Below are 27,438 nucleotides of genomic sequence, written 5' to 3'. Positions count from 1 at the left end.
CTGCACAGAATTGTTATTTCTAAGAGCAGATTGTTTTCTAAACTATGCAGTGACATTTGACTCTATGTGGCTAATGTAGCTGTAAATGTTTTATTTTGTTTTAAATTCCACTGAAGTACATCTGTTAATTTTTATGATTTTTAGAACATAAACCTAAAATATATAATTTTTTCACTTTTCTGAAATAAGTATAGGCTGATAAAACAATGAACCTAAATGTTTTTGCTTTTTTGTTTCCTTCTTTATTGTAAAAACATTTTTACTTTCAATTTTGATCAGAAGGTGATTTGTTAAATAGAAAAACATCAGGGCTCAGAGGCATATGAATCGGTGTATTGTCTGCTTGACTGTAATGAAATTAAATGTTTTCAGGAGATGTTTGAAGGGAAGCGGGAACAGTATGAATAAAACCAGTCCCAAGATGGATATTAGGGCTGATTACGATGAGATGGTGGAGCTCTTTGTGGCAGGGTGTGGAAACAATCATCTCATTTTGAATGTGAATAATTCAAACGAGATTATTGTAGATTTCAGAAGAAAAGGGAATAGGTCAAACTGCAAGACAGACCGCTACAGGAGATCCATCCTGCCCACAGCCATCAGCATGTATAACAACTTTTTGAAGAAACTTGCATAAGTTACAAAACATTCAATTTCCCTTTGGAATTAATAAAGTATTTTTGAACTGACCAGAGCTGATCCTTTGGGAACTCCATAACTAACAGGAGATTTGGGGGAGAAGAAAAAAAAGAATTTCAGCAGAGAACGATCTACCGGATAAATAAGACGTGGAATCCCACCCTGATCCTGGAGACTATGTAGAAGGATGGTTGTGATCAACCTTATGAAAACATGCACACATATCTAATAAAATCAAAACAGCACACAGGCATCTCAGAACCAGAACAAGTTATCACAGACTTTTGATAATGCAGATTAAGAACTGTGATAGACCTCAAAAACCTGCCTGAAATGTATCCATGAAGTAAAAAAAAAAAAAGCCAGAATCCCGCTGAAACTTTTTCCACAGCTCTTTAAAATAAATGACTGGGTGTTCAACACCTTTCAGCTACCTAACACAAATAACGATCCTCTCTAAAGCTCAATAAAACTCCAACCAATCACTGCTGTGAATGTGTGTCAAAAAGACTCGGGTCTGTAATCTGTTCCCCTCCTTGTAGCTGGATGCACTTAAACTAGTCTGATACATTTATTTCCTCTCATTTACCATTGTTCTTTTGCAGCAATATGTGTAATGTAAAAGCTAGCTTCCATTCATCATTTTCCCTTCCTCCTTTTTCTGTGTTAGATAAGTGCAATAACTGCATGGACCATTTCCACTCTGCTCTCCAGACTGCACATGCAGCGCGCGAACAGCTGCTTACATGAAAGTGGACGTTTTTCAAAAGAGGATTGAAGCCGCTTTTATCTGTATATTTCTATATGATAAGGGCTCACAATTTCAGAATGCCTTGATTGTGGACGAGTGAATAAACGTACAATCATGTAATGTATTATGAGTCTTTAAAATACAGCAGCGTCCCAAAGTCTCAGATGAACGCAAAGACGAATAAAACTCATTGCTTACTTGAATGCACAAACACATTTTGCAGGGCAGCATGTTTATTCCCAGTTCTTCGTGGATATACAAACACCAGAGGATTACAACCTCACAGGGATCGGGAGCTGCGAGTTTCCAGTTCACTGAGGCGATTCCCCGCAGCACTCTCCTCAGTCTCTTCATATGAAGTTTTGCCTTCAGCATGCACAGATTTCATCAGAAGAAAAGGACGCAGGCGTAGAGCTTCCCTCTAAGCTGCTTTTGGTGTTTTTCTATTACATAGCATAATGCAGCTCGACTTAATTTCACTGTACTTCTGATCTTTTTTTTCTTCTGCTCCCCAGAATGTCAGGCATCTCACAGCAAGCAGATTTCTTAATACTAACTCAGCAAAGGTTCTAATCAAAAGTTACCTTTCAAGACATGAGGTGACAGCATTACTGCCAGCTGATTGGTCAAAGGCAGACTTGGAATATGCATACAGTAGGCTAATAGCAAGGGGACACTGCTCAACGATGGACTTTTCAGGACACATCTCAAGTCCTACACGCACCAACAACTAAATCAGTGGCCATGGATTGCGAAATACAAGACAGAAATATCCTCTGTGAACAAGGATGACCACATCTCCGTATTTGGAATGTAACAACCAAAGAAAACAACGAAGTCAAAGAGCATAATGGCTACAAACCAAGATTTGTATATTTTGTGTAAATCGTAGATACCCCTCACAACCACTGTTTGCTCAGGCAAGTATTCTTAGTGTTTATCAAGTGATTTAACTTCAAATAGCTTTATTCGTTTATAGCTCTATAAAAAAGTTACTTCCTCAGCACTTTTGTAATATTTTTACTTTTAATAATGAATTTCACCAGTATCCAACTCGTAGTAATTGTCTTATCAGGCCTCCTTACTCTCGCACAACTCAAACACAGTTTAGTGTATTATACAGAGGATCAAAGATACGGAACAGTCTTCCCACATCATTGACAGATCTTTCTAAAGAACAATTTAAACGGAGAGTAAAATTGCTGCTACTTAGTTGTCTGGATTTTCCATATGGATTTGTGGTCTAAATGATATTTTAAACTGTTTTATATATATTAAAATGTTGTTGTTTTTGAAATATATTTGTTATTATGGAGAGTGCCACTCATTAAGCCCCTTGAGGGTTTTTCAGCAGTTGTCCATCACATTTTCTTCTTTTTTAGTGAAACATGATTCTGTTTTAATGTTTTGTTGTGAAAATAAATAAAATAAAATAAAATAAAAGATAAATAAAATAAGATATAAAATATGGCAACAAGACCTCACATACAGATTCTCCACAAATCTCTCAAATGCAGCTCCATTGACTAAAGGGGAGATCTATTGTAATGCAGTTCATTTGGTCAGTCTGAAATCAACTCATTTCCTTGCAAAGCTGTCCAATGTGTCTTGTATGAGCAATACATAGAATTCATCAAGGTCAAATTTAATGTTATTTCCCCACTAATGACAAATGGTCTGCAAAAGAAGTTGATTTAAAGCGGACATATGTTTTTCAGTTCTGCCTTTTCCCTTTGAAATCATTCAGTTGTGGTCTATATAAAGTGGAACTGCAATGCTTTGGTCTGAATTTATCATTAATTCACCTCCACAACCCCCTTTTTTTACCCCTGTTCAGAGGTGCGTCTAGGTGCAACTTGTTTTGATGTTGTCTCTTTAAATCTCAAAGAGGTACTTCACACTCCAGCCCTCCAGGTCGCAGAGCGTTCCACTTCATCCCCATCAGTCATTTTTTGTAGTATACTGTGGGAGACTGTAATGAATTGTGTCTGTTAATACTCTGAACAACTCAATATTTTCACTTATTCATTTGTAGCTTTAGCTTCCTTCAGCTTGGACTAAAGATTCATGCAAAAAATTATCTGCGAAATTGTCAAGTCGGACGTCCATGACCTTGTTTAGCAGCTCCACAACAAACAGTTTGACGTAATAGTTCAAAAAACATAATAGAGAATAGAGAAATATGACCCAGACAGAATATAAAGATATCTATGCAGCTCCTGGGCAGACCACATTCAAGTTTTCTACACTTCTGGAGACTCCAAGTACACAACAAAATGAAGGCTAAAAGAGAGAAGGATAAAAAATAGGATTTTGCGTGATATGTCCCCTTTACAGAGGTGGGTAATAACTAGCTACATTCACCCAGTTAAATTTACTTGAGTAACTTTTTGAACAAAACGTACTTCTAGCAGTACGTAGCTTTGTACTTTTACTTGAGTAAATATGAAGACGTTTGCTCCTCTTACTTGAGTAAAACTTCTGGCCACTCTATTGACTGTGAGTAACTTCACTGAATAAAAGACAAACTTGTTTCAACCAAAAGTGTGTCAGAGAGACACAGATCTACAGTTTATATTAAAGTGAGAGTTCTTGTTTGTACACAAGTTTTGTTGTTTTAATGGTATTTTCTATCTGCTGACCTCATCGAACTGTTTACAGGTCAAGTGACCACAGTAAACTGTAAATATTGTCATTGGAAGTACTTTGCACTGTCCTAACTTATTGTAAATATATACATTAACAGCTTGGTTTTATGTTATAAAAAAACATTGTTTAGAAAAGTGTTTCTTCTGCCTGAAATAATTACTTTTTTATTGTTTGTAAGTTTTTTGTTAGACGATAAATACAATAATTTGTACATCTTTTAATACATCATTTTTAAATATTGAATCAGTTGTTATAAATATTTACTCGGTACTTGAGAAGCCTTCTAACCAAATACTTTTTTACTCTTGAGTAATTTCTAAGATGGGTATTTTTTACTTTGACTTGAGTACAAGTATGTTGAACTAGTGCTACTCTTACTTAAGTAAAATGTTCTGCCTACTCTACCCACCTCTGCCCCTTTAAGAGCACTGCTTGAATTTATTCTGAATGTGTTGTCCCTTGTAGAAGATTTTTCTTTCATTGGCCAAGAAGTTTTCGTTGAAAGTTGCAAACTTTTTCCCCATGAAATGTACATCTAACTTCAAAAATAACTTAATTTTTATTACTTCAACAGGACATAACATTATATATTTTTTAAAAAATCTCACCTACATTGTTGTGTAAATACAAATCCCCCCTTTAAAAATAACAGATCTTTTTACAAAATTTCTGCTGCCACACTTATTGGCAATCCTAATAATTCTTACAATATACTACATTATATTAGTGACAGTATTCAGACAGGAAAGGCAGGGAGAGAAGTGGGCAAAGGTCCAGCTTCCCCTTGCCACATGTCGATGTGCCCCTGGGCAAGGCACTTAACCCCAAGTTGCCTACCCAGCTGCGTATCGGTGTATAAATGTGTGCGTGTTGGTGAGTGCGATTGGGTAAATGTGGCTCTAGTGTACAGCACTTTGAGTGGTCAGTATGACTGGAAAAGCGCTATATAAGTTCAGTCCACTTACTATTTACCATTTGCTTCTCTGTATCATTTAAAGCTATTTCAAATTGTGAGTCAGAAAAATCATTTGAAAAGTTTAAACAAGGCTAGATGAGAACACTTTTATTGTGCAACCATGGAAAATAAAGAGGATGGCAAGGGAGGTCAAGAAAAAAAAACAAGTCTAAATCCCACTGTTGGAATACTGCAGTAAAGAATGGCCTCTTAGGGTCACCAAGTTTTCTTAACAGCTAATAACATAAATCCTATTACCATACCATGTGGTTGTTGGTAGGCAGTATTATTCTGCTCTGACATTACAAATAAAAACATGTGGAGTTAGCTAAACAATACAGGATATTTTTGATTATAACCATGTGCTTTAGTCAAATGAAACCAAGATGAAATATCTTGGAAATACAAAGTCCAGCTGACTCAGGTGCCTATTTCCAGCAGTCACTAGGCGAGAGGCAGTGTACACCCTGGAGAGGTTGCCAGTGCATTGATATTCATATAGAAATTTCCTATAGTAGTATTTTTTAGAGTGAAATTACGCTACTCTAATAAAATATTAGTTTTCTTCATTTTCATACTTTTTTTTAGATAATTTCTAGAGGTTCCAGTAAGGCTGGAAGGCGCTGGAGTTTATCTACAGTTTGTGATGCCCAGAAGGTAGATTCTAGGTCTTAATCAATGAGAAAGTTACCAAAAATGTGGGTTAATCCTTAGTAAAGGCATATCATTAGTATAACTGTTACAAAATTGCAGATTAATTTCAAAACAAATAAAAAGATAAATAAAGAATAGTAGTGGGACAGTATGCTCGAGTGTAATAAGGTCGATGGTGATGTTTGAACACTTCACCGGCAAAAGCAAGGGGATAAAACTCTTTGACACAATTGCTCAAGGATTTAGTAGCTGAAAACATTTGGAGCCACTGATTCAAACAGTTTTTAATGATGTAGAGTAAATGTTCCTATACAAATAGGCGCGCATGCATACCTGGCGCGACTCTACCTGTTTCACTGCCCAGAGCAGGCGGCTGTAGCAGTAGATCATCACGAGGACGGGCAGACCCAAGCAGAAGATGAACAGGCAGATGATGTAGGCATGTGACTGAGCGGTCTTAGCCGTCCAGGAGACGGAGCAGCTTGTTCCTGCCCCCTCTAAGTCGTAGCTGCTCCAGCCAATCAGGGGGGGCACTGTCCAAAATAAGGAGTAAAGCCAAGAGCCCCCAACAGCAAGCAGGGGCTTCCGGTAGTCTGGTCCTCGTTTGTTGTAAACAGTCAGCGTGCTGTAGCGGTCGTAGGAGAGGATCACCAGCGAGATCAGGGATACAATACCTGGAAAGACAGAGAGATGGAGGTGTGAGGTACAGGGAGTGGGTTACATGTGACCAACATAATTAAAACATTATTTGAAAGGCTCTTGTTGATCTTTCTGTGGTTTTAGACAACCCGCAACTTCACTACTTTCCCCTTGAGGACTCATTCACGGAGAAGACGGTGCTGGCACACCACTAGACCTCCAGATATTTGGTTAACAATACCAAATTAGAGGTTCAGTATGTAGGAGCAACCAAAAACATTCTTATGACAGGTGATCAAATGGACAGCTCCTCTCATCCATCAGCTGACTCCTTCGTTTCTAGCACTCTGAGGTGCAGCAAAGCCTTTACCGCTGCTTGACTTAACGATTGCTCACTGAACAATGAATAAACTCGATGCATCATGGCCACATGCACTGATTTACGGAGACATCCTTTGCAAACTCCATTCTGTGACAGGTAATCTGGCATTTCTTTGTTTGGAAATTGGGAAAGCAAAACTTTTTGACATAGGAGACATACACAGACAGATAGTTTCAAAGTTCATTCACTGACTTGATACATCTAAATGAGGAGTCAAGACAAGCATGTGATGTTTCCATGTACTCGTGAACCCATGCCATTTTAGCATACCCTAGCCACTGAGTGCAAATGGTATTTTCTTTTTCCTGACTTCTCTCTGGTGTTGACTGAAATGAAAATAATGGTATACTCTGTGCCCCAGGTGTATGCATGGGTGATGAAGCAGCTCTGCAGGAAACATCTATTGAACTTGAAACCACCAACCGCTTCCTTGGAATTTATTTTGCCAACTTTCCTGAACTTCATGCAGTGCTCTCACATACAAACATTTTACTTTCTATGTAGAAATGTAAATAAAAAATTTCAAATTAAGAGGAAAAACAAGAAAAAATATAAAAATGGAGACACTAGCTGACAATGGCCTACCAGCCACTTTATAGGGCACACCCTGCCAGACCAGGTTGGACTCCATTTTGCCTTCAGAACTTTGAGAATTTAGATTTGACAATTTGTCAGAAGAGTTCCTCGGACACGCTGGTTAACATGATCATCATCATGTTAACATGATGACGTTGCACAGTTGCTGCAGACCTGTTGGCAGTGCATCCTTGATGGGAATCTCCCGTTCCACCACATTCCCACGGCGCTTGAAGAAGTGGTGACCGTGGAGGCCAATGGAGTGCTAGCATCAGTTATTAGTTTGAGATGATCTGAGCTTTGTGATAAGACACATTACCCTTCTGGACGTAGCCCTCAAAACCTGACTGCAATCTCCTCATCAGGCCAGTGGGAAATAACGGGAGCTATTACACAATTCACTGCCTGATGATTGACCATCGTGGCATCGTCAAGCCTCCTGCAAGCAAACGGATACTGTACCACTAAGAATATTAACTCCGTGCAGCGTCTGTGCTCCCGAAGTACAAGTGGTATGAAAGACTTATCTTTTGAGACGGCTTGTTCTTGCGGTCTCTTCCTCCTCTGTGAAAACTTGTCTGCTTCCACAGGCGTCATAAATGAGAGGCCCTTAAGGATTCCACATGCATGCACCTTCAGAGATGGTATTCAGTGCACCTTGGTTGTAGCAAGTGGTTACACCAATGTCAAGACCGTCAGACAAGATATTTTCATCCACACACCTGGATTTTGCTGGAGATTTGCTCTCGTTTGGACCATTCTCTGTAAACCAGATAGGCTTGGTGGATGGCAAACTTGGTACATTTCTCCATACAGAAACAGATAATATACCATTGTCAATTAACTCCGGCCGCAGACTCGTTGAGTGTTACGAATTGCATTCTTTTCCAAATGCGTTTTACAGATCACATTCTCTTCACTTCTTGCTCTTGACGTCCCCATTGACTTATAAAAATGTTGTTGCTCTAGCTCATGCAGATCGTTACAAATGCGTCTTCGCTCCTCTCGCCAGAAGAAAGGCCGCCCCCAGAAGTGAAGAGAACGTGATCTGTAAAACGCAATTTGAAAAGAATGCAATTCGTAAAACTCAACCTGAACGAGAGAAATTTTAAAAATTAAAATTGAAAATATAAAATCTGTTTAAAAAAATTATTTGAACAAAAAAATTCAAAAGACTATTTCTTGATAAAAGAAGTACAATCTTTTATCAGTAAAATCTGAGAAAACAGCAGAGTTACTCTCAAAACCTTCTTTTCTATTAAGAAGTTTTTGAAACTTTAATTTCTGGATTGCATTTTTTGTTATTGCAAATTTCCATTTACAAAACACATTCTTTGCTTGCAACAATATTGGAACAAAGGTCATTTCATACATATTTAACAAAATCCGCCACAATTGTTCCCATCTATCACTTTCAATCTCTTCCCCAAGGTCCCTCTGCCAAATCATCTTTAAGCGATAGAGACATTGTGAAAGAAGAATTAGCCATTTTTGTAGACATTTGATGCTCTTCGCTTTCCAATTGGGAGTCCCATATAGTCTGTCCCCATGTCAGCAGCAATATTGCATAGCTTTGAGGTAACACAACTACTCATTTGCAAAAATTTGAAAAAAAATATCTTGTCTCACCAAATTTAATTTCTGCTTCAGCTTGTCAAATGACAAAAACACCCCATCTTCAAAAAGGTCATTAACTGTGCTTAAACCTTTTCCAGTACACAGGTTTCTTCCCAATACAGACATCCGGCTTATACAAAAATTACGACTAACTTTGTATAGTGTGTGTAAGCTTAAACATTTCATGTACTCTGCTCCAGACATCACTTGAATGTAAAAGTATTGGATTTGTGATATTAGGCCTTTTTTGTAATAAAGCCTCCATGGGTTGGTAAGGCGAGCTTATCTCCTGTTCTATCACCATCCAAGCTGCTTTAGTCTGTGCAGCTTTCAAATGCCTTGCTATTTTGGCCATCTCAAAAGCTAAACAGTGAGATCTGGGAGGCCCAATCCTCCTCTCTCTTTAGTTGCACATAACTTTCCCGATTTTATTTCTTGTCTTTTACCATCCCACAGAAGAATTGTCATTATATCGTCCAATTGTCTGCAAATGGTGTCTTGATTGGTAGCATCATTGCCACATAGGTGAACTATGGGGTGACTATCATTTTTATAACATAATTTTTTTCCCACGATGATAGCTTTAGCTTTCCCCATTTGTCAAGTTTCATTTTAAAGGGGTTAGTGCTACAATTTCATCTTTATCTTCAGAAAGTTTGATACCGAGATATTTCCTTCCGTTTCGAATCCACCTAAAATTAACCTTGTCCAACATAGATGAGATCCATGACTTGGAGAGAGCCATTGTGTCAGATTTACTCCAGTTGATGGAATAGCCTGAAAATCTTGTTAAGGATCATATAATGCTCATCAAATGTGGCAGAGAGGCAGAACTGCTAAAATGTTGTCAGCTTATAATAATAATATTTGCTAATTGTCTCCTCCCTTTATTCCTCTTTTTCCAGGATGAGCTTTCACAGACACTGCTAGCACCTCTAAGAATATGATGAACAGCAATGGACTCAGTGAGCATCCTTGTAGAGTTCCTCAAATCATATTAACGAAGGGGGAGATTATTCCGTTTGTCATCACAGCTGCCTTAAGTCTCTATACAGCATCTTTACCCATTTAATGAAATTAGCGTTGACACCCAAATGAGATAGGGTAGAGAATTGCCACTCCACCATATCAAAGGCCTTTTTCTGACAGTTCTAGGAATGTTTTGGGGTTGACTCAGCCACACTAAGTATAACAGGAGTCTAACATTATCAGTTGAAGTTTAATTTTCCATGAAACCAATCTGACTGGGGTGAATTATACTTGGTAAAACCGATTGTAAACATTTTAACTGTCTCTCTAATAATTTCCAAATTTTTTCTCTGCCTTCATAAAAGCTTGTTTTCAGTCTACACAGTGCATGTTCTGCTTTTTTTTTTATTGTAAATCTCATGTAAAGAATATTTTAACTTTATTAGAGTTCTTGTAATTTCCCATCAGAAACATTTTCCCACAGACCTAATTAATCTTATTTTTAATCTCCTTCTTCAGGTCTCTAATCCTGGTAAGATTCTCCCTTTTCTTAATAATGACCTGTGCAATGAATTTTCCTCATAAATGCTTTTTGAGACTTCCTAATCAGAAGTTATTTCCTTAGTGCTACCAACATTTATTTCATTTTTTTAAATCTTTTTCTATTGTCTAACAGTTGGATCAGACATTAATCCAGTTTTTTGTCTCCATCTACCATTCCTTTCAGTTTTTAGATCATCCTTAATAGTTAGCTCGACTGGTGCATGATCTGTAATGACATTTGCTTTTGGATCATATTCAGATACATTGTTTGCCAAGGAAGTACATTCAATTCAATTCAATTCAATTTTATTTATATAGCGCCAATTCATGAAACATGTCATCTCGAGACACTTTACAAAGTCAAATCAATCATATTATACAGATTGGTCAAAAATTTTACTTCAAAGTCCCGACAAGCAGCATTCACTCCTGGAGAAGCGTAGAGCTACAGGGAGAGTCGTCTGCATTGTCCATGGCTTTGCAGCAATCCCACATATTATAAAGAAAATCAATTCTGGAAAAAGGTTTATGGCAGTGGAAGAAGAAAGTAAAATCCTTCACATTATGATTTGTCAGCCTCCATATATCTATTAGTCCTACTTCTCTGTTCAACATATGTAAGGCATCTCTCTCCTTGCACATGAGAGGGGGTCTGAATGAACTCCCGTCCAATACTGGATCCATTACGTCATTAAAGATCCCAGCTAAAACTGTTTCACCCTCCGCATCTCCTAGTATTTTATTTACTTCATGGAAAAAAATTAGGGCCTCCCTTATTAGGTGCATATGTTGCAGAAAACAAGAGGCACTCCTGTGATCACTGCCTCCACACAAATAACCAAACCCAGAACCAGAACTAAGCATGGAGAAGCAGCATTCAGCTTCTGTGCTCCACAAATGCAGAATAAACTTCCAGAAAAATTAAAATCAGCCAAAACAGAGTTCCTTTAAACCAAGACTAAAAACCCTTCTGTTTAGAGTTGCTTTCAGCCCATAATAACAGCAACATTGAGCAACATATTTGGTGTGTATTGATGTTTTCACAATTTTATGTTTGGCACTGATCTCACAACCACTGACTATGTCAATATGTTTATGATGTTTTTATGTTTTAATCATGTAAAGCACTTTGAACCGATTTGCTGCTGAAATGTGCTATACTCCACTTGACTTCCTTCTTCATCTTTAGTTTGTTTTAGCAAAAATAAAACTTATATTCTTGTGGACCAAAATCAAAACATCATTACGTTTACTTGAGAATAACCTATAAAAAAAATGTCCCACGCACCCGCTTTAAATTTCTCCCACTCTAAAGCTTAGACGTGGGTTTCCTGTATAAAAACAATATCTGCCTGATTAGTTTTCAGAAATTATATTATCTTCCTCTTTTTAATTGGGGCACTGCATCCCTTTATATTCCATGAAGTAAAATTGAATCGATCTACTAGTCATGTTTTTGAACAAACATTTGCGGCCCAGTAAAAAAAAAAAAAAAAAAAAAAAAGAGATAACGAGGGAGGGTAGAAGACTGTGCTTTAAAAGTCTGTCTGCATCCATTTTTAATGGCGTATGTTATGGATTTTGGAATCCTTATAACAAACACTTGCTAGTTTTTGCCTGTTTTTGAATGCGTATAACAAAACCACAATATAACAATGTATACTGAACTTGCACATAAGAAAAGAAGCAAAAATGTCCGGCTATTATAACACAGCCAGTGTCTGAGTGACGAATGCTCCTCGCTAATGAAAAAGAAGGAAAAGAAAAAGAAGGAATAATGATAACACAGATAAGGTCTGTGGGGTTAATGCCACTTATGTGGTAAGGTCGTGTGTCAAGGTAAGCCTCTTGATGGCCTGCGCAGGAGGCCATTAAATTCAGTACTGAACGCCCATACTTACATCAGATCCAAACAGTACCTCACCTCCCTCCATTCATCTGAAGCCACAGTTCCTGCCAACCATTGCTCATTAATGACTTTCTCCACAGCTTCAACAGTGTGTATCTAATATTAAGCTTGTGCAACTTGCGCTTCACTGGCATGAACGCTTTCCTCCACTGCGCCAGCTCTCTAGACATATCCAGGAACACAGATAAACAACATTTTCCCCAGACTTATCCTCACTTTTCCATGGCTGCTTTGATCGCCTTAGCCCTCGCAGATTGTCTCAAAAAACCGATAAACACCAGTCTTGGAGGTTGGTCTGTGCTCAGCATCGGAGCTGGTTGCCTGTGCACCTCTCTATCTCCAACTCTCCATCAGTTTCAACACCGAGTCCCTCAGTGAGAATCTTTCGAACACAGTCAAGCAGTGTCCCATTAGTACCAAAGGTCGGTCTCCTTTAGGCCCATCAACCTCACATTATTTCGCCTGCTTTGTCTTTCAAGGACTTGTACTTGGCTCCACGGTTCCTCTGTCTTTCTATCCTTGCTCTCCTTGTCGTCCAGCAGCTGCTTCGTCACCTCCTCCAGGTGTGTGATACGCGCCTCGGCTTCCCCCAGTCTCTCCTGCATGGCTATCACTGTGTTATTCAGCTCCAATTTGCTTGTTTAATTGACGAGGCGTCAGTTGCAATGCTCTGCAGCGTGTCAATCATCTTTAAAATTTTTGCGAGCAACTTTTTGAGACAATCCAGCATGCTAGTGGATGTTGGGGGAACATCAGCAGCAACGTGGTCTTCCTCCTGCCCCGGACTTTTCCGGGTAGACGTTCGAGATGCAACTTTAAAGTATTTCGATGTTGCCACGTCATAGCAGTTAAAGTATTCGGGATTAAATTACTAGAATATATGTGTTTTTACACCAATAACTCAGAAAAATAGCAAATGCAGGCCTGGAGTTCCCGTAACTTGCCAATATCTTGGATGCTGCACCCACACGACTCCAAAATAACTTTTAAAACCAAACTGATCCCGATGTAAAGGCACAACTCAGCCTCAAACACATTTACTAGGCAGTTACTAGAGGCACGGATGAGAGGTGGGAGTTTTAAGCAGTGCTCGTTGGACGAGTCAGGAGGGTCAGGTCAAGGGAAAGTGACCTGCTGAAACATGGAGTGACCAGAGTGACATTTAGTGGTTTTGTCATGAAACTGTCTTTTGAGGTGGAAAATCTTTCACCCCCCAAATGTAGGGCTGTGATGAAGAAAGCATGTACCCTTTGGTGGCTATTACAGTTGAATTTTCCTATTGGTCCATTCAACCCCAAGAGACGGGTTCAAGACTGTGAGCTTAGCACATAGCACCGTTAAGCTCACGGTCTAATTTCACTGTAAGTTTGTCAACTTTCAGTGTCTGTTATGCTGAAATGCGCTGAATAAAACCTTGCTGGTTGGAGTTCCCAATTTACCCCATTCATCCTATGTTCCATGTTATCCAGCCGGTTTTGAATGCAGCTGTGTAATTTAATAAATTTGCTTACCAGTTTAAATGTCTGTTTTTAGTCTTGGATTGTGTGAAATAAATGCGATTTATTGTCCGGTGTTACTTATATATGTCTTTTTCCTCTTAATGATGCATTTTTTGACCAGAGCGATTTATGGTCTGAAACAGAACTACCACAGAACTAAACAAATTCACATTAAAATGTAAAGAAAATACATAACAACATTAAAGTAGCACTCTTAGGGCCAGTTTATACAATTTATCTGCAAAAAAGTTACTTTTGGGGTGAGTTACACTTTAAAGAAAAGTCTTGAAAGAAACTAATCTAATCCAATAAAAAGTATTCTGAAGCTTAAGACGCTTCGCTTCCCATCCAGGAAGCTTTCCCAATTCAAAATGTCTGGAGTAGTGTGAAGTTCCAAACTTTATAGACCTGCTGGCAAAGCCTCGTTAGAGCTTAGATTCGCTTGCAGATTAACCCAGAACTGATCGCTCCTCACAATGAAGAGTTGTTAGGCTTATTGTTTGCCTGGCTCACAGGAGAAATGTGATCACATGCATGGAGGTGTGAATTGGGGAACCTGTTGCTGTGTTGTAAGTTTTTGAAAGCCTTCCTCTTCTGTTGTTTTTTCTCGCTTTACGTAAATGGCTTCCTTCACCCCTCTCTCAAACCATCTGTCGTCTCTGTCGGAATAGAAGTCCAGTTGTTTTATTTGTTAACTTTCATTTTGGATAGATCATATACACACACACACATATACATATATATATATATATATATATATATATATATATATATATATATATATATATATATATATATATATATATATATATATATATATATATATATATATATGGTTGTTTTCAGCAAATCATAAGGAAACCAATTAAACTAAAGGGAGGGTCTACATGTGGTAATTGCAAATCAAAAACGTTCATTATGTAATACGTCTTTTACTTTGTTCTTTCTGTTTTTTACAACTCGTGGCATCTCTGAGCTCAGCTGTCGTCTTTAAAGGTTTTGAAGATGAACAACCCATGAGAGAAGAGAAGGCCTGGAGTATGACTGGGCACAGATGCAAGATCTGCACTCATTCAGTGCCTGGTACTTCCCTGCTTTCTGGGAAAGACTCTACAAAGAATGCTGTCAAATAGAATAAAGATTAACGTCAGATATTCATTCTGCCCTAAGCATGTTTTTGAGGAAAAAAACGGGAGTATGTTTTGGAAGCTCAGGACGACAGAGAAAAGGTTGAAGGCAGCACATAGTGCCACAAACATCAGTGCATGTATCACATACTAAACACATAATGCAGCCTGGGGAGACTTTCATGGTACATGAAACATGGAATGAGGATTTTGCGATGGGGAACTGCTTGCTCCCTTAAATGTCCTACAATCTATTAAAATGCTGTATGTCATACAAAAATAAATAGCTTCCATTGATTAGGTTGTGTGTGTGCATTTCCGGTAGCACTTGCTGTTCTCTTGATATTATTAATGTCAGGTTATTTCACAAGTCATATGACTCTATGTATATGATGTCATGTTTTCTGCCAGTATAGCTTCAGCGAGGGAGTAATTTTCCTTTTATTAGAAACATCTGCTTTTCTTTTTTTAATCTGCGGCTGATTAGAAATGAAATCTCCCACTGACTTGGCTTGCCTCTGGCTTCAACCCAGCGCGCACATGGAGCAGTAGTCAGCACGGGGTAAAAGGGCCTGTTCAATTCTTTTCAATTCTGGGTTTAAAAGTTTTTCTTCTTGTCATCAGTCAACCAGAATGGAAGACATTTGCAGCACCTCCAAAACCTTTTTGTAAAAAAAGAAATATTTGCGAAGATTATTTGCCTTGTAATCAAGCAGTAACAAGGTTTACTTACTTTAAGGGGCCAGTCAGATATTAATTAGCTTGCTAAAATAAAGCCAGCATTTTAGAAAAATAAGCTCTCTGTAGAAATAAAAGCCTACGCAAGTTGTTTTCTAGAGAAGCAATAAAATGGATTTTACATTAGCATAAGACAAATATAATAGAGCTTATACAAAAGCCGTATTTATAACTTTGTACTCACTAATTATTTCTAAATCTGAAATTTAATTTGTTTTGTAATGTTCTCTTAATTGGCTTTATTTTTTTATTTTTTATTTCTTGTATGTGCTTTTGACTTTCTTATACCTGCCACTGGGACTGAAGTTAGCTTGGAAACAGCTAGAATCTGCTGTAGGACATATTTTCTCTATGAGCCGTGGTGAACTGGGATAGTGGATATCTGTTTCACTGAAGTTTACACACAATGCAATGGTCAAATCAGTATGAAAAAAAATAAGTCATATCAGTCTCAATAAATAATATAAAGTCTTGGTAAATGAGCTTTCTCAAAGAGCCTAAATTACATACTTCATGAACGAAGGAATATGAATTTAATAAAATATGTATTCCCTGTATTCCCCCCAAAATCTATGATTCAATCATAAATCCTATACAATTCAACCGATCAACCTAATTTTAGGTGGGAGTTGAAATATTTTAGGTGCAAACAGACAGAAGTAACGGCCTCAGCAATTCTAACTGTAGTAAACTAAAGTAAAAACAAACAATATTTCTACAAACAAATATATTAGCTAAACTACATATTTCAATAATCAGTGTGGACCATCCGCCATTGGTTGCCCTGATTTTTAAATACCGGGACTTAAATTAGCTGTAGAAGAACCAGGATCAGCTGCCATGTGGTTTCATTTGTTGGAAAATGTCCTTTTTTCAAAATGAAATGATGAGAAGAAAGAGGGCTCAATCAAAGCCCACAGGAGAAGAAAGGCCAACGAAAGGGAAAAACAAGCAAATAGAAAACAGATTTCTTTCTGCAGGTGACCAGTTTATAATCTTTTGAGGATTATTCTCTCCAGACTGAGGAAATTACCAGATTAGTCTTCTTTAAAGCAACAACACAGGACAGGAGTTTGACTTTTTGATATGGTGTGTGATACGATTTCTTTGAAGGCATAAATATAAGAAAGATTTCATTGGTTATTTCATATAGCACTTTTGTGTCTTGTTCAGTTTTTTTTTTCAAGTTTTACAGTTTTATTACTCAAGTGTTCTTATTACTCAGACAACTTTCACAAAGATCTTTTACCTTATTTAACTCCTTAAACCTATGAGTTGCTAGTGGTTAGAAATGGAAGAAGTGGTGCATTTAAATATAATAGTGTCCATACAAACAGGCAACCAATGCCTATTGAAAGGACCTTCCTTTTATCCAGCAACAGAACCTTCTGTACAGTCTATACCTAGACCAGACTTATGAAATATTAAAGAGAAAGGTAGAGAAAAACTGAAAAGTGTAAAATATTATAGAGCAATTTTAACAAGAACTCTTTATTTTAAGAAACTTAAATAATTTTTTTACTTGTATATAACTCCCATAATAAAACTAATATTAACTATTATTATTATCATTATTGTTAAGCCACATAACCAATAATTGTAAAAACATAAGGTGTAATATTATTAAATATTGATTAAAAATAAAAATCTGTGTGGTGTATATTTGAATTCAGCTTCCAATGAGTCAATATTTTCCCTCCAGTCACAACCAACAAATATCCAAATACTAACTAAGATTTTTACCCATTCTCTGAAGGATGAGAGAATTTCTCTTCAGGAAAACTTCATGGACTCCATAAAGTTGGCCTTCACTATAGAATGCAAACAAGACGGACATTTTTGATTTTTCAATAGCCATAAGCAGTCCTTCCAAAGGCAGAAAGGGCTGAATCTCACGGATCAGTTTTTAGTTTTATTGTGCACACCCCATGGAGACTAACCTTTCTGAATTATAAGTGAACAACTACATGGCGAGGACTCCAGCCATTTATGGCTTTATAAATTTGATGTCCTTCAGGTGTGCAGCACCTGATTCAGCCACTCTGCGTAGGAAGCTGCACACAGCGCCTGTTATGCTGATCATCTTCAGACAATAACAAGTCCTTCAGAATGAGGATAAGCGCCCTCCCTGGCTTATCAATTTTCATAAACAGACTTTAATCCAGCTGACATGAAATGTGACGTAAAATCTAGACAGGTCCATCACAAGACCAACGCAGCAAAACACAAAGAATTGCTGCCTAATAAATACATAATCAAACTAGTACTGATTATAATCAACACTGACAGAGAACATTAAGGACATCATCTTGTCTCTTTATATGTAGATAATAACAACATAACCTCTAAAGTACATATAGTGTGACACTTACCTAGAATTTGCCTTGAACATGCTTCAATGTTTTATTCCAAAATTAGATTTAAATACCTGCTATAGATTACAACATTAATGTATTTTTTGGACTATAAGGTGCACTTAAAATCTAAAATTTGTCACAAACATTTATGGTGCACCTTATAATCCAATGCGTTTTATAATCCAGTGCGCTTTATATGTGATTACGGACTGGTTTTATGTGGTGCAATGCGCTCATAATCTGTGAAAATGTGTAAGTATGACTTTGGTTATCAACAAAACTGCTCCACTCTATGGATATTCTCAGCATTACGGTACACTGTGTCACTACCTCATAGGACCCCTGAGCAGTCTACAAGACTGCCTGACTGTAATGTTGAAACTAGAACTGCATTCATGTAAAGGCCCCTACATACCTCGAGGCGGACTCTGCGTTGACTTTGCGCGTACATTAAAGTGCAGAGCTCAATTTTACGACCACACTATAAAGTTATCTGAGGCAAGAAGTCGAATATATAAAACATCAAACTGTTTTATGTGTGACACTGAGCTTGATACACTGAGCTGCTCCAAGCAGGCTGTCACAAGGACGCGCGGCATCACAGTCCCTCTCTGTTCTCACTGACAGGTATGAGGTGGGAGCCTGCGGGAAAAGAAACAGCTATAGGTCCTCAGCTAGAAGAATATCTAGTACGCCTTATAATGCGGTGTTCTTTATGTGTGGACAAAGACACGCACAGACACGTTAATTTACTGTGCGCCTTATAATCCGGTGTGCCTTATGGTCGGAAAAATACAGTAATATGTTTTCCCCAATTCGTTTACGGGGAAATGATCTCCTGTCATCAGTTAATTGATGACAGGAGATAATTGAAAAATATTTAGTTTATATATTTGCAAAAAATGCCATAGACATATTTGTGGTCATATGTTCTTCTGCTAAAATAGTACAATAGAGTTTGTTTTTTCTCTTACACTATGTGTTTAAAATATTCCCTCAGCTACTACATAGCTGACAAATAGACTTAGAGCTGAGAGCTGCAGGATATGGAGTGTATTTCCTGAAGTATGCAGTATGAATACAGGAGCCAAATTCTTATTCGAGTACACTGCCATGGTTTTTCTGTATATATTATAGCCTTGCTTGTTATTTACCTGCTTCATTCATCTGAAAACCACTTATGTAAAAGAAATTAACTATATCAGCAAGAAAGCTCTACGGTTTATGAAGTGCAGAGGTAACATAACTGTTTTAATGTAAAAAAAAAAAAAAACATCTAAAAAGTTTGTTGCTCTTTCACACCACTGAAGCAATTCTACGATCAGTGGTGGCCATTACACGCCACCACAAAAAGCAATTACATGCATTATTTAATTAGCTTTTTATCAGCTCTCTGTAGCATTTAACTGTGCCAGGATTTAAATTGAAAGCATAACACAAAAAGTAATTTCCACGACATAAAGGGCTACTAAAAAGCAGAAACATTTAATGAAATGCATACCAGTAGCAGAAAAAGGTAATCATAACCATATTTTTGTGCTAAATATTTTCTTTTACACAATTAGTACATTCATCTTTTTTACACAGAAGCTGCCCAGCTTTTAAACATATTTCAAGGTTGCCTTGGATGCTTGCAGTAACTTTTACAATGTTTATCAGTTCTCTACATGGGTTATTCAAATCTAAATCCATTTTTCTTTAAGCATGTTTTAAAAACTATCCTTTTAACTAAAGGAATGTGCAGTACAAAAAAAAAATAAAAGCAAGGCACAAATAATGATGCTTTCCCTCTTCTCCCACGCACGTGAACAACACTGGTATCATTTAAACTTGTCGCCAGAGGGGGCAGATGTCGTCAAAAATCCTGAGGTCCGTTCTTCGTACGTCGCTAACTCAGTTAGCTGGATTTGATTGTTAACGATTTGGCATGATCTTGGATCGTTTGGTTCTTCAAAACTCATCCTGGACTTGCTGTCATAGCAACATGTGCGCAAGCTTAAACCTGCTCGCTCTCAGGCTTATTTCATGTAAACAGGATTAGATCGCAGCTGTATAAGCGGAGGAGATAGGGAAGTCTGTCCAGCCAGTGCACTTGGACCACCTAGTGGCAGAGGACGGGACAGAATTGTGGAACACCATTTTTAATCTTTATTAAAAGACGAAACAAATAATGCTTAGTTCCTGTCATTTTATTTAAAAAAAAAATTTCTAAAGAAAAGCCAGCAAATCATCTTTTGCCTGCAATAAGAGATAGTTATGTAAAGTCAGCAATACTACTGTCAAATCGTGTATTAGAACTTACTCTGAACGTCCTTTTGAAGCAACTCGATCTCTAGTGCAATGTTTCTATTTTTCACATTGTGAAGTTAAATTTCTCCTCTTAATTTGTCTTTTTTCAGGTCAAAATACAAATTTTTTGTTGAAGAAGCCGTTTATATAGGGAATGGATGGCACCCTGTGTCATTTTGTGAAAAAAAAAAAAAGGGTGAAACATGCCTCATGCAACAAAAGTAAAAAATAACCTGTTTTTTTCAGGCTTTTTCTTGGTGGCTCTTATAAACAGACAAACACATAATTTACCAGTGGCTTTTTAAAAAGAGGAAGAAGTTGCTTTTTAAAATAAAGTATAATAATTAAAGGCTACCATTTTGTAGAATATTCTTGTATTTAACTTTTACTTGTTCCCATGTTCTAGTGGGTCCCATGGAGGCACTGACATAAAAGAACAAAGTAAATATGAAATTATTAAAATGCAAAAATTCATACTGTAGAAAGTAATAGAAACATCCACCGTGGACAGTATTTACGCATTCATTTGTCTGCTACTTTTTTCCAGCCCTCTCTCCTGGCTTTAGCAGACTTTGAGGTGCTCCCTGTCGTTTTAATTAATGACTCAAATTCGGCATAACCTTCCATTAAAAGCTCTTGTTCTGCTTGGGAGAAAAACTGTGGGCGTTCTTTGACCATGCTGAACAGCCAATAGCAGCGCTGCTGATCATCGTTTCTACTATCGATACATTTCCTCTTTTAAACAAACGCATGAATGCGCAGTTATCTCAGATAACTCAATCCAGCCATACTAATCGTAAACAACAGGTGTGTTCGAAGAACCTAATTAGCCGGATCATGATTAGCCGGATGAAATCATCTTGGATGTGTCATTTGATCTTGGATGTTTTAAGCAACGTACGAAGAATGGGCCCCTAGAACTCACACTATGCTCCTTTAACATATTCTCATACATTATGGAAAAGCTGGGGGTGACATTCAGAGTTAGAGGGGCCTAGTCACCTACTATGACTTTACAAATCTCTACGGCAGTAGCTCACTCTGGTTGCATACGAAGGTTGTCCGATTAAATTATCGCACACTGTTGGCTTATTATACCTTATTTCTGTGTTCTACACTTTGTTTTTGCTCTGTTTTTTTAACAAACAAAGCACCTATGTGTATATGTAATTCAGGCAAAGCTTAGCATAAATACACTACCCTGCTTTGACATCACATTGTCATGTGACTGTGGAGAGCCAATGAAGTGGCTATATAAGCAGGACGTACTGGTTGCCAGGAAAGGCTAGGGAGGAGGAGCTGGGAAAAGTTTGCTGGAGGTTATAGGAGCTGCCTACTGGGGCCTGATTGGGCAAGAAGTAGCAGGGTTTTTTTTGTTTTGAAACCACAGAGTTGGCCAGGGGTCCGTTCTTCGTACGTTGCTTAAAACATTTGGTTGGAGGCTTCATAGCCTATCCTTTAAATCACTGTCCCGTTTTGAGTTTAACATACTGCCTTACAGCCTTACTACATTAACCCTCCCCTCCGTTTTGAATCTTTTGGACTTTTGTCTGTTGGGCCATTGAACGGGATAGTGTATGTGGCATACACTCCTGCTGGGACTTGGATTTCTCTGGACCTTTTGAAGAATATGCGGAAGTCTTATGGGATCTAAACTGAACTGATGAACTGTATTTAAGATTTGAATGGCCATTGTTTTGATATCTGTCTGTTATTCTTGTTTTTTCTGCACAATATATGGTACCAACAAAAATCTATTTCTGGTGTTCAGTCTCTTACTCCGCTCCTAGAGTCCACCTTTGAGAATCAACTGTTCCAGCCTAGGATTAAGTATAGCACAGGTAACCTAACTTGGCGAGCTAGCCAGGAGCGGAGAGAAGAACTAGAATGTTAAAAAATAAATAAATAAATAAATAAAAAAATATATATATATATATATATATATATATATATATATATATATATATATATATATATATATATATATATATATTTATTTATTTATTTATTTATTTATTTTTTTTGGTTGTCATATAATTGTGTAGCTGTGGGGAAAATGGAGATATTTGAGAAACTTGGCATTAAGATCCCTAATGCAGTGTTAATACAGGGTGTGACAAAGAGGTCATTGATTTTTTTTAAAGCAGTATGGTTCTATTTCAAAGTTTGAACCTGTGGCTGAACCAGAATTAGGTTTTCATCAATTAATGGTGGTAGAATATATTTCTGGCGCTGCATTGGAGGCATTGGGTCCACTTTTGCCCTATACACATCTATGTGACAAAGTTGTGTATGAAATCTTAGATCTCTCTGTAGTCTGTGCAGACAATGTAGGGAAGTTCCAGACTGAAAAGTATTTGTCTGAACTGGAGAAAGTCGCAAAACAGACTGGGCAGGATTAATCTTTTGTTCTAGCCAAGGATTAAGTAAAGCACTGGTAACATATATTTACCACAAGACGATATGACTGTAACAACAATATTGCGTATGCGCACAGTAATTAAACAAGGAGAAGCAATGGAGTCGAATGAGTCAGCAACAGCAAGCAGAGATGTGAAAAGAAAGAGTAAGTAACCCTAACCCTGTGGCCTTCAACCACACTGAGCTGTCACTTTACTGCGAGGCACTGCAGGACGGGCTGATGGTACCGGTCTACAGTAACTATTGCAATTGTCACCATTTTGCTTTCTGATAGCTTCATGGTACAGCCGGCAGATGGCACAACAATGTTTATGTCTGCTGATAGCGCCTGGTGCAAAGTTCTTTTTCAGGCTGAAAAAGTATAGTGCTTACCTCTACAGGTAAGCACTATTAGAATGACTGTTTGCCGTATATTGTTTTATTTGAAGATGAATATACAAGTATTTTGTGTTTTTTTTGGTCATAGTACAGTACATGACTAGCCCCTTTTAATGTCAACTATTATGACACCCCTTAGCCTGACTCTTTGGTACGGTCAAAACCCAGATGCAGCCAACATACAATGTTGCATTGAAAATACTGAGGCTTCTTCCCAGTACAGCCCACAGGAAACATAAGATAAGAGATCAAAAATAAAGGAAGAATACGATTACTGAGTGCATGCAGGATGTCACAGAAACAACTCAATCTATTTGCTTTTCTGACATCGGTCTTAAACAACCAGTGGATTGAAACCAGATGAACACTCCCCACAAGAAGCAACTGAACAAGGTCAACACAACATGAACAAAATGTGAACTGATCAAAAGCAATTAAATTTCTTACAGCCATACATTTAAATGGTATGAGAGTTTGTGCTTAAATTCAACTAATACGTTTGTAAAATTTATTAAGAGGTCATGCATAACAGTACACTTATTGAGGTAAAGAGCTTTAGTCCATGGTAACTATTACTATTTTCATTGAAGCTCATATTCTATCTGTCCAGCATTGCACAACTTAACAAAAATAAACAGCATGACCCTAAAATATCAGCCTAAGTATCGATTTCGGTAATCGAAACACCCAGATTGGTAGACCTCTGCTAAAGAAAATATACATAATAGGAACAGCAAGAAAACTGTCTATGCAGGTGCAAGTCTATATTTTTCCACAACATTTGGCTCTCAAACATCCTCTTTAACCACGTTACCTGCTGGGAAGCAGGCAAACACAAGGCCGAGTTACAAAGAAGACCGTGTAATTAAAAAAAGAAAGCGCTTGCTTGAAACGAACACTATCAGCAGACAGGCATGCTGTTGAAGCTGGCAACAGGTAGACAGGAATCTCAGATGGACGAGACAAAAGACAAGACATAAAGAATGAAGGGAGACGGGCATGACTCATCCCGCTCACGCCGGCTCCTGGCATTTGGTTTCATATAGGAAACCAAAAGGCAAACAGATTGAAAAGGTGATTGCAACGAAAAAGAGATATGACACAGGTGTTGGATTTCTGTGTCTTTGCCGCTCCTCTGGAGAGTGAATGAGATCTTTTGTGTGTCTTGTTTGATTTTAATACCTGCTTGAATCAAGCCTGAGGAGGTCTTGGAGCATGTGGAGATCAATCATGCAATAAAATGGTTCTTAGCACACTGGTCCTTCTCTCTGGTAACGCTGCCTGTCATCTTATCGGAAGTAAAAACAACAGAAAGAACAATAGCATGGATATACCGCGGAGGAATCTCTTAAAGTCACGCCTTATGGTTCGATTGGTACCTGCAAGAAGCTGAAAATTATTGTGTACAGCTTCGTTAACAAGGAAATCCATAACAATATTTTGTTTAACTTTACAGTGACAGCTATATTTAAGTTACCACCTAAACCTATGTAAAAAAAAAAACACTTTTAAGAGGACACGTTTATTTCTAACAAATACAGCCTGCTCTTCGCCTGACTTTCCAGTATGTTTACGCAACAGAATTCACAAGAGCATTCAGAGGGACATTGGATTAAGGTTTGTTCATGCGGAAATCATGTACCCTCAACACAGCAGAGTATGGACACCCCAGGCAAAATGAAGTCCAAACACCTGCTCATTTTTTAACACAGCATGAAATATAGGACGGCTTTTGTCTGTGAGATTATCATAATGCTTCGCCAAAATCCCCACTGAGACGCGATAAGCAGGCAAACAAACAAACATGCATACAGAAACAAATTAGGAGTTCAAATTAGTTCCACAGGTGCTGGGACATGTGATCACGTCTACGTCTTGTAGGCTATGCGAAAATAGAAATATGAATTATTTTGCAAGGCAATGCACATGTCATAATAAGCCTTTCTCAAATATTTTGTTCTGTATGCAGATAACTGTTTTTAATTTAGGGATGCATGTCCAAGGAAGGACGCACAGACCTGTACAGGTTCACCGTTGGCCACCTGAGTGCCATTAGGCATTGGGATGAAATGTTTAGACCCTTCACTGGTGCAGTGGATCCTGGGTTCCTCCCTGTTCATGATAATGCAGCCTCAGGAGGCGAGAGTATGAAGGCAGTTCCTCGAGAATGAAGGAATTGATACCATTGCCCCCCCTGGCCTCCATGCCCCCCTGACCTAAATCCAACAGGACATCTCTGGGACGTCATGTTTAGGTCCATCTGGTGCCACCAGGTTGCACCTCAGCCTGTCCAGGAGCTCAGTGATGCCCTGGTCAAGATCTGCGAGGAGATACCGCAGGACACCATCAGTCATCCCATAGAAGCATGCCTCGACGTCGCACCGACATTGTCAGGCATGCATACCATCCTTTGGGGCCACACAACCTAATGAGGATCATTAAGGGTTTCTGCAATGACATTTCAGCAAACTGGACCAGCCTACTGAATCCTTTTTTATAGTTTCACTTTCCCTCTGACCCCCTCTGCGGGTTGATGATGTTTATCAATTGATGTGGCATCCCTTTGTCCATTTCAGTCTGGAAATCCAGCATGATGTTTTTTTTTCTTTTCCCTCAGTTGAGATGTAATGTGTTTTCAAAATGTTCCTTTTCTTGTTGTCGCTTCTTCTCGATAAAATTTGTCGTCAAAATCGCTTGGCTATTTAGTTTTTGAACACTTACTATACTGCAGTAATTTGATTTGAGGATTAATTATAGAACCCCAATTTATGATCTAATTTTAGCTTTTGAAAAAAAAGGAGAAATGTCAAACCTGTACAAAAAATAATTAAAAATGTTATTGCATCTATAAAAAATAAACATAGTTTCAAGGCTAATGACAAAGATAAAAGGCCTTAAAAAGAACAGATTCCTTATACCATCTAATTTGGTGCATTATGCAAATATAGCACATTTTTATATTTAAAAACATTATTCCGTTAATAAGAGCTACTGTGGAGGGCCTAAAGAGCCTTTAGAGTACCACACCGCAGACCCAAGGGACAAACCAACACAAATTAAAGCATAAATGTGAAGTAAAATGGAAATGAAACATTGCTTTTAATTTTTCATGACTAATAATTGGACAATAACATTTTTGTGCACCCAATTACCTTCAGAAGTTACCTAATCAGTAATTAGTCCGACTGTTTGCAATTTCATTTTAATGTAAATCCAGCAGTTCTGTGAAGGCCTAAGGGGGTTATTAGAGAACATAGGAGAACAAAAAGCTTCATGAAACACAGCAGACCGGTCAGAGATAAAGTTGTGGAGAAGTTTTAAGCAGGATTAACTTATAAAACAATAGCCCAGCCTTTGTATATCTCACAGAACTCTATCCAGTCAGTCACCTAAACAACAGAGAAGTATGGTGCAACAGCAACTGACAAGAAATGGTCCGCATAAATTGAAAGGCGTCAAATCTTGTTGGCAAAAGGAAAACCATTAGTTAAAGAAAGCGATAAGTAAATAAGAAAATGTGAACTTTTTTGACATACAGTTGATAGGAAGATGATGTTCCTATCAAAACATGTTGGAGGCTACACAAGGTCAAAGCATACCAGAACTATAATTAAGATCAAAGCAATCATGTTATAGTGGCCCAGTCAAAGTCCAGACTTTAGTCAAATTCAGATTTGTAGACTAGACACAAAAACTGTTGTTCAAATATGTTCTCCATCTAAGCTGAATGAGCTGGAGCTGTAACAGGGTATGATGGGTAAAACATTTAAGTCTTGATATGAAAAGTTGGTAGAGATATACACCAAAAGACTTCAAACTGTAACAGCAACAAAGGGAGTTCTGCACAGTACTGACTCTGGGGGATGAATATGAATACATCCTTTTCAGATTTTTATTTGTAAAAAAACAAAACAAAAAAACAAAACTGATCTGTCATTTTTCCTTCGCTTCACAATGATGAACTACTGCCTGACACATAAAATCCCTACTATTAGTGGGAACTGCTCCACTGCTGCATCTTTCCAAGTAGTCTCTTCGCATTTTTAACTCTGGCACCGCTTGTTGTGTAGAGTTGTTAACATTCAAATAAAAAAGAAAGATTCAAAGTACGCAGCAAAACGCTGAAAGCTCTTTGACTCAGATTTGTGGACAGTGCAAGCAAAGATTTTACAGTTATGTGTTCAAAAACAGCAAATTCGCTAAAACACGTCAACAACTATCAAAGCTTTGAAAATCAAGCATTTGAAAAAAAAGACAATTTGCTGTCTGTGTCACATCTCTACTTACCCACTGATGAAATCCATTTGTACTTTTTTTTTTATAGTGATATCTGGTCTTTCGCTTAC

The 27,438-nt window shown here is 37.8% G+C and overlaps 1 protein-coding gene across 2 annotated transcripts in view; it reads right to left on the bottom strand.

Moving 5' to 3' along the window:
• Positions 1 to 27,438, bottom strand: part of tmtops2b (teleost multiple tissue opsin 2b) — a 54,535-nt gene that overhangs the window by 21,725 nt on the left and 5,372 nt on the right. The window contains exon 2 of one of the 2 annotated variants that reach the window (XM_012864355.3): positions 5,982 to 6,322. In XM_012864355.3, coding sequence (XP_012719809.2) covers positions 5,982 to 6,322 — 341 coding nt within the window. The remainder of the gene's footprint in view (positions 1 to 5,981; positions 6,323 to 27,438) is intronic. The other variant, XM_012864356.3, reaches the window with a different exon arrangement.

This window comes from Fundulus heteroclitus, chromosome 7, assembly GCF_011125445.2.
Source record: "Fundulus heteroclitus isolate FHET01 chromosome 7, MU-UCD_Fhet_4.1, whole genome shotgun sequence".
Lineage (NCBI taxonomy): Eukaryota > Metazoa > Chordata > Actinopteri > Cyprinodontiformes > Fundulidae > Fundulus > Fundulus heteroclitus.
The sequence above is the reverse complement of the archived record's forward strand: the minus strand, read 5'-3'. Positions and strand labels throughout refer to the sequence as shown.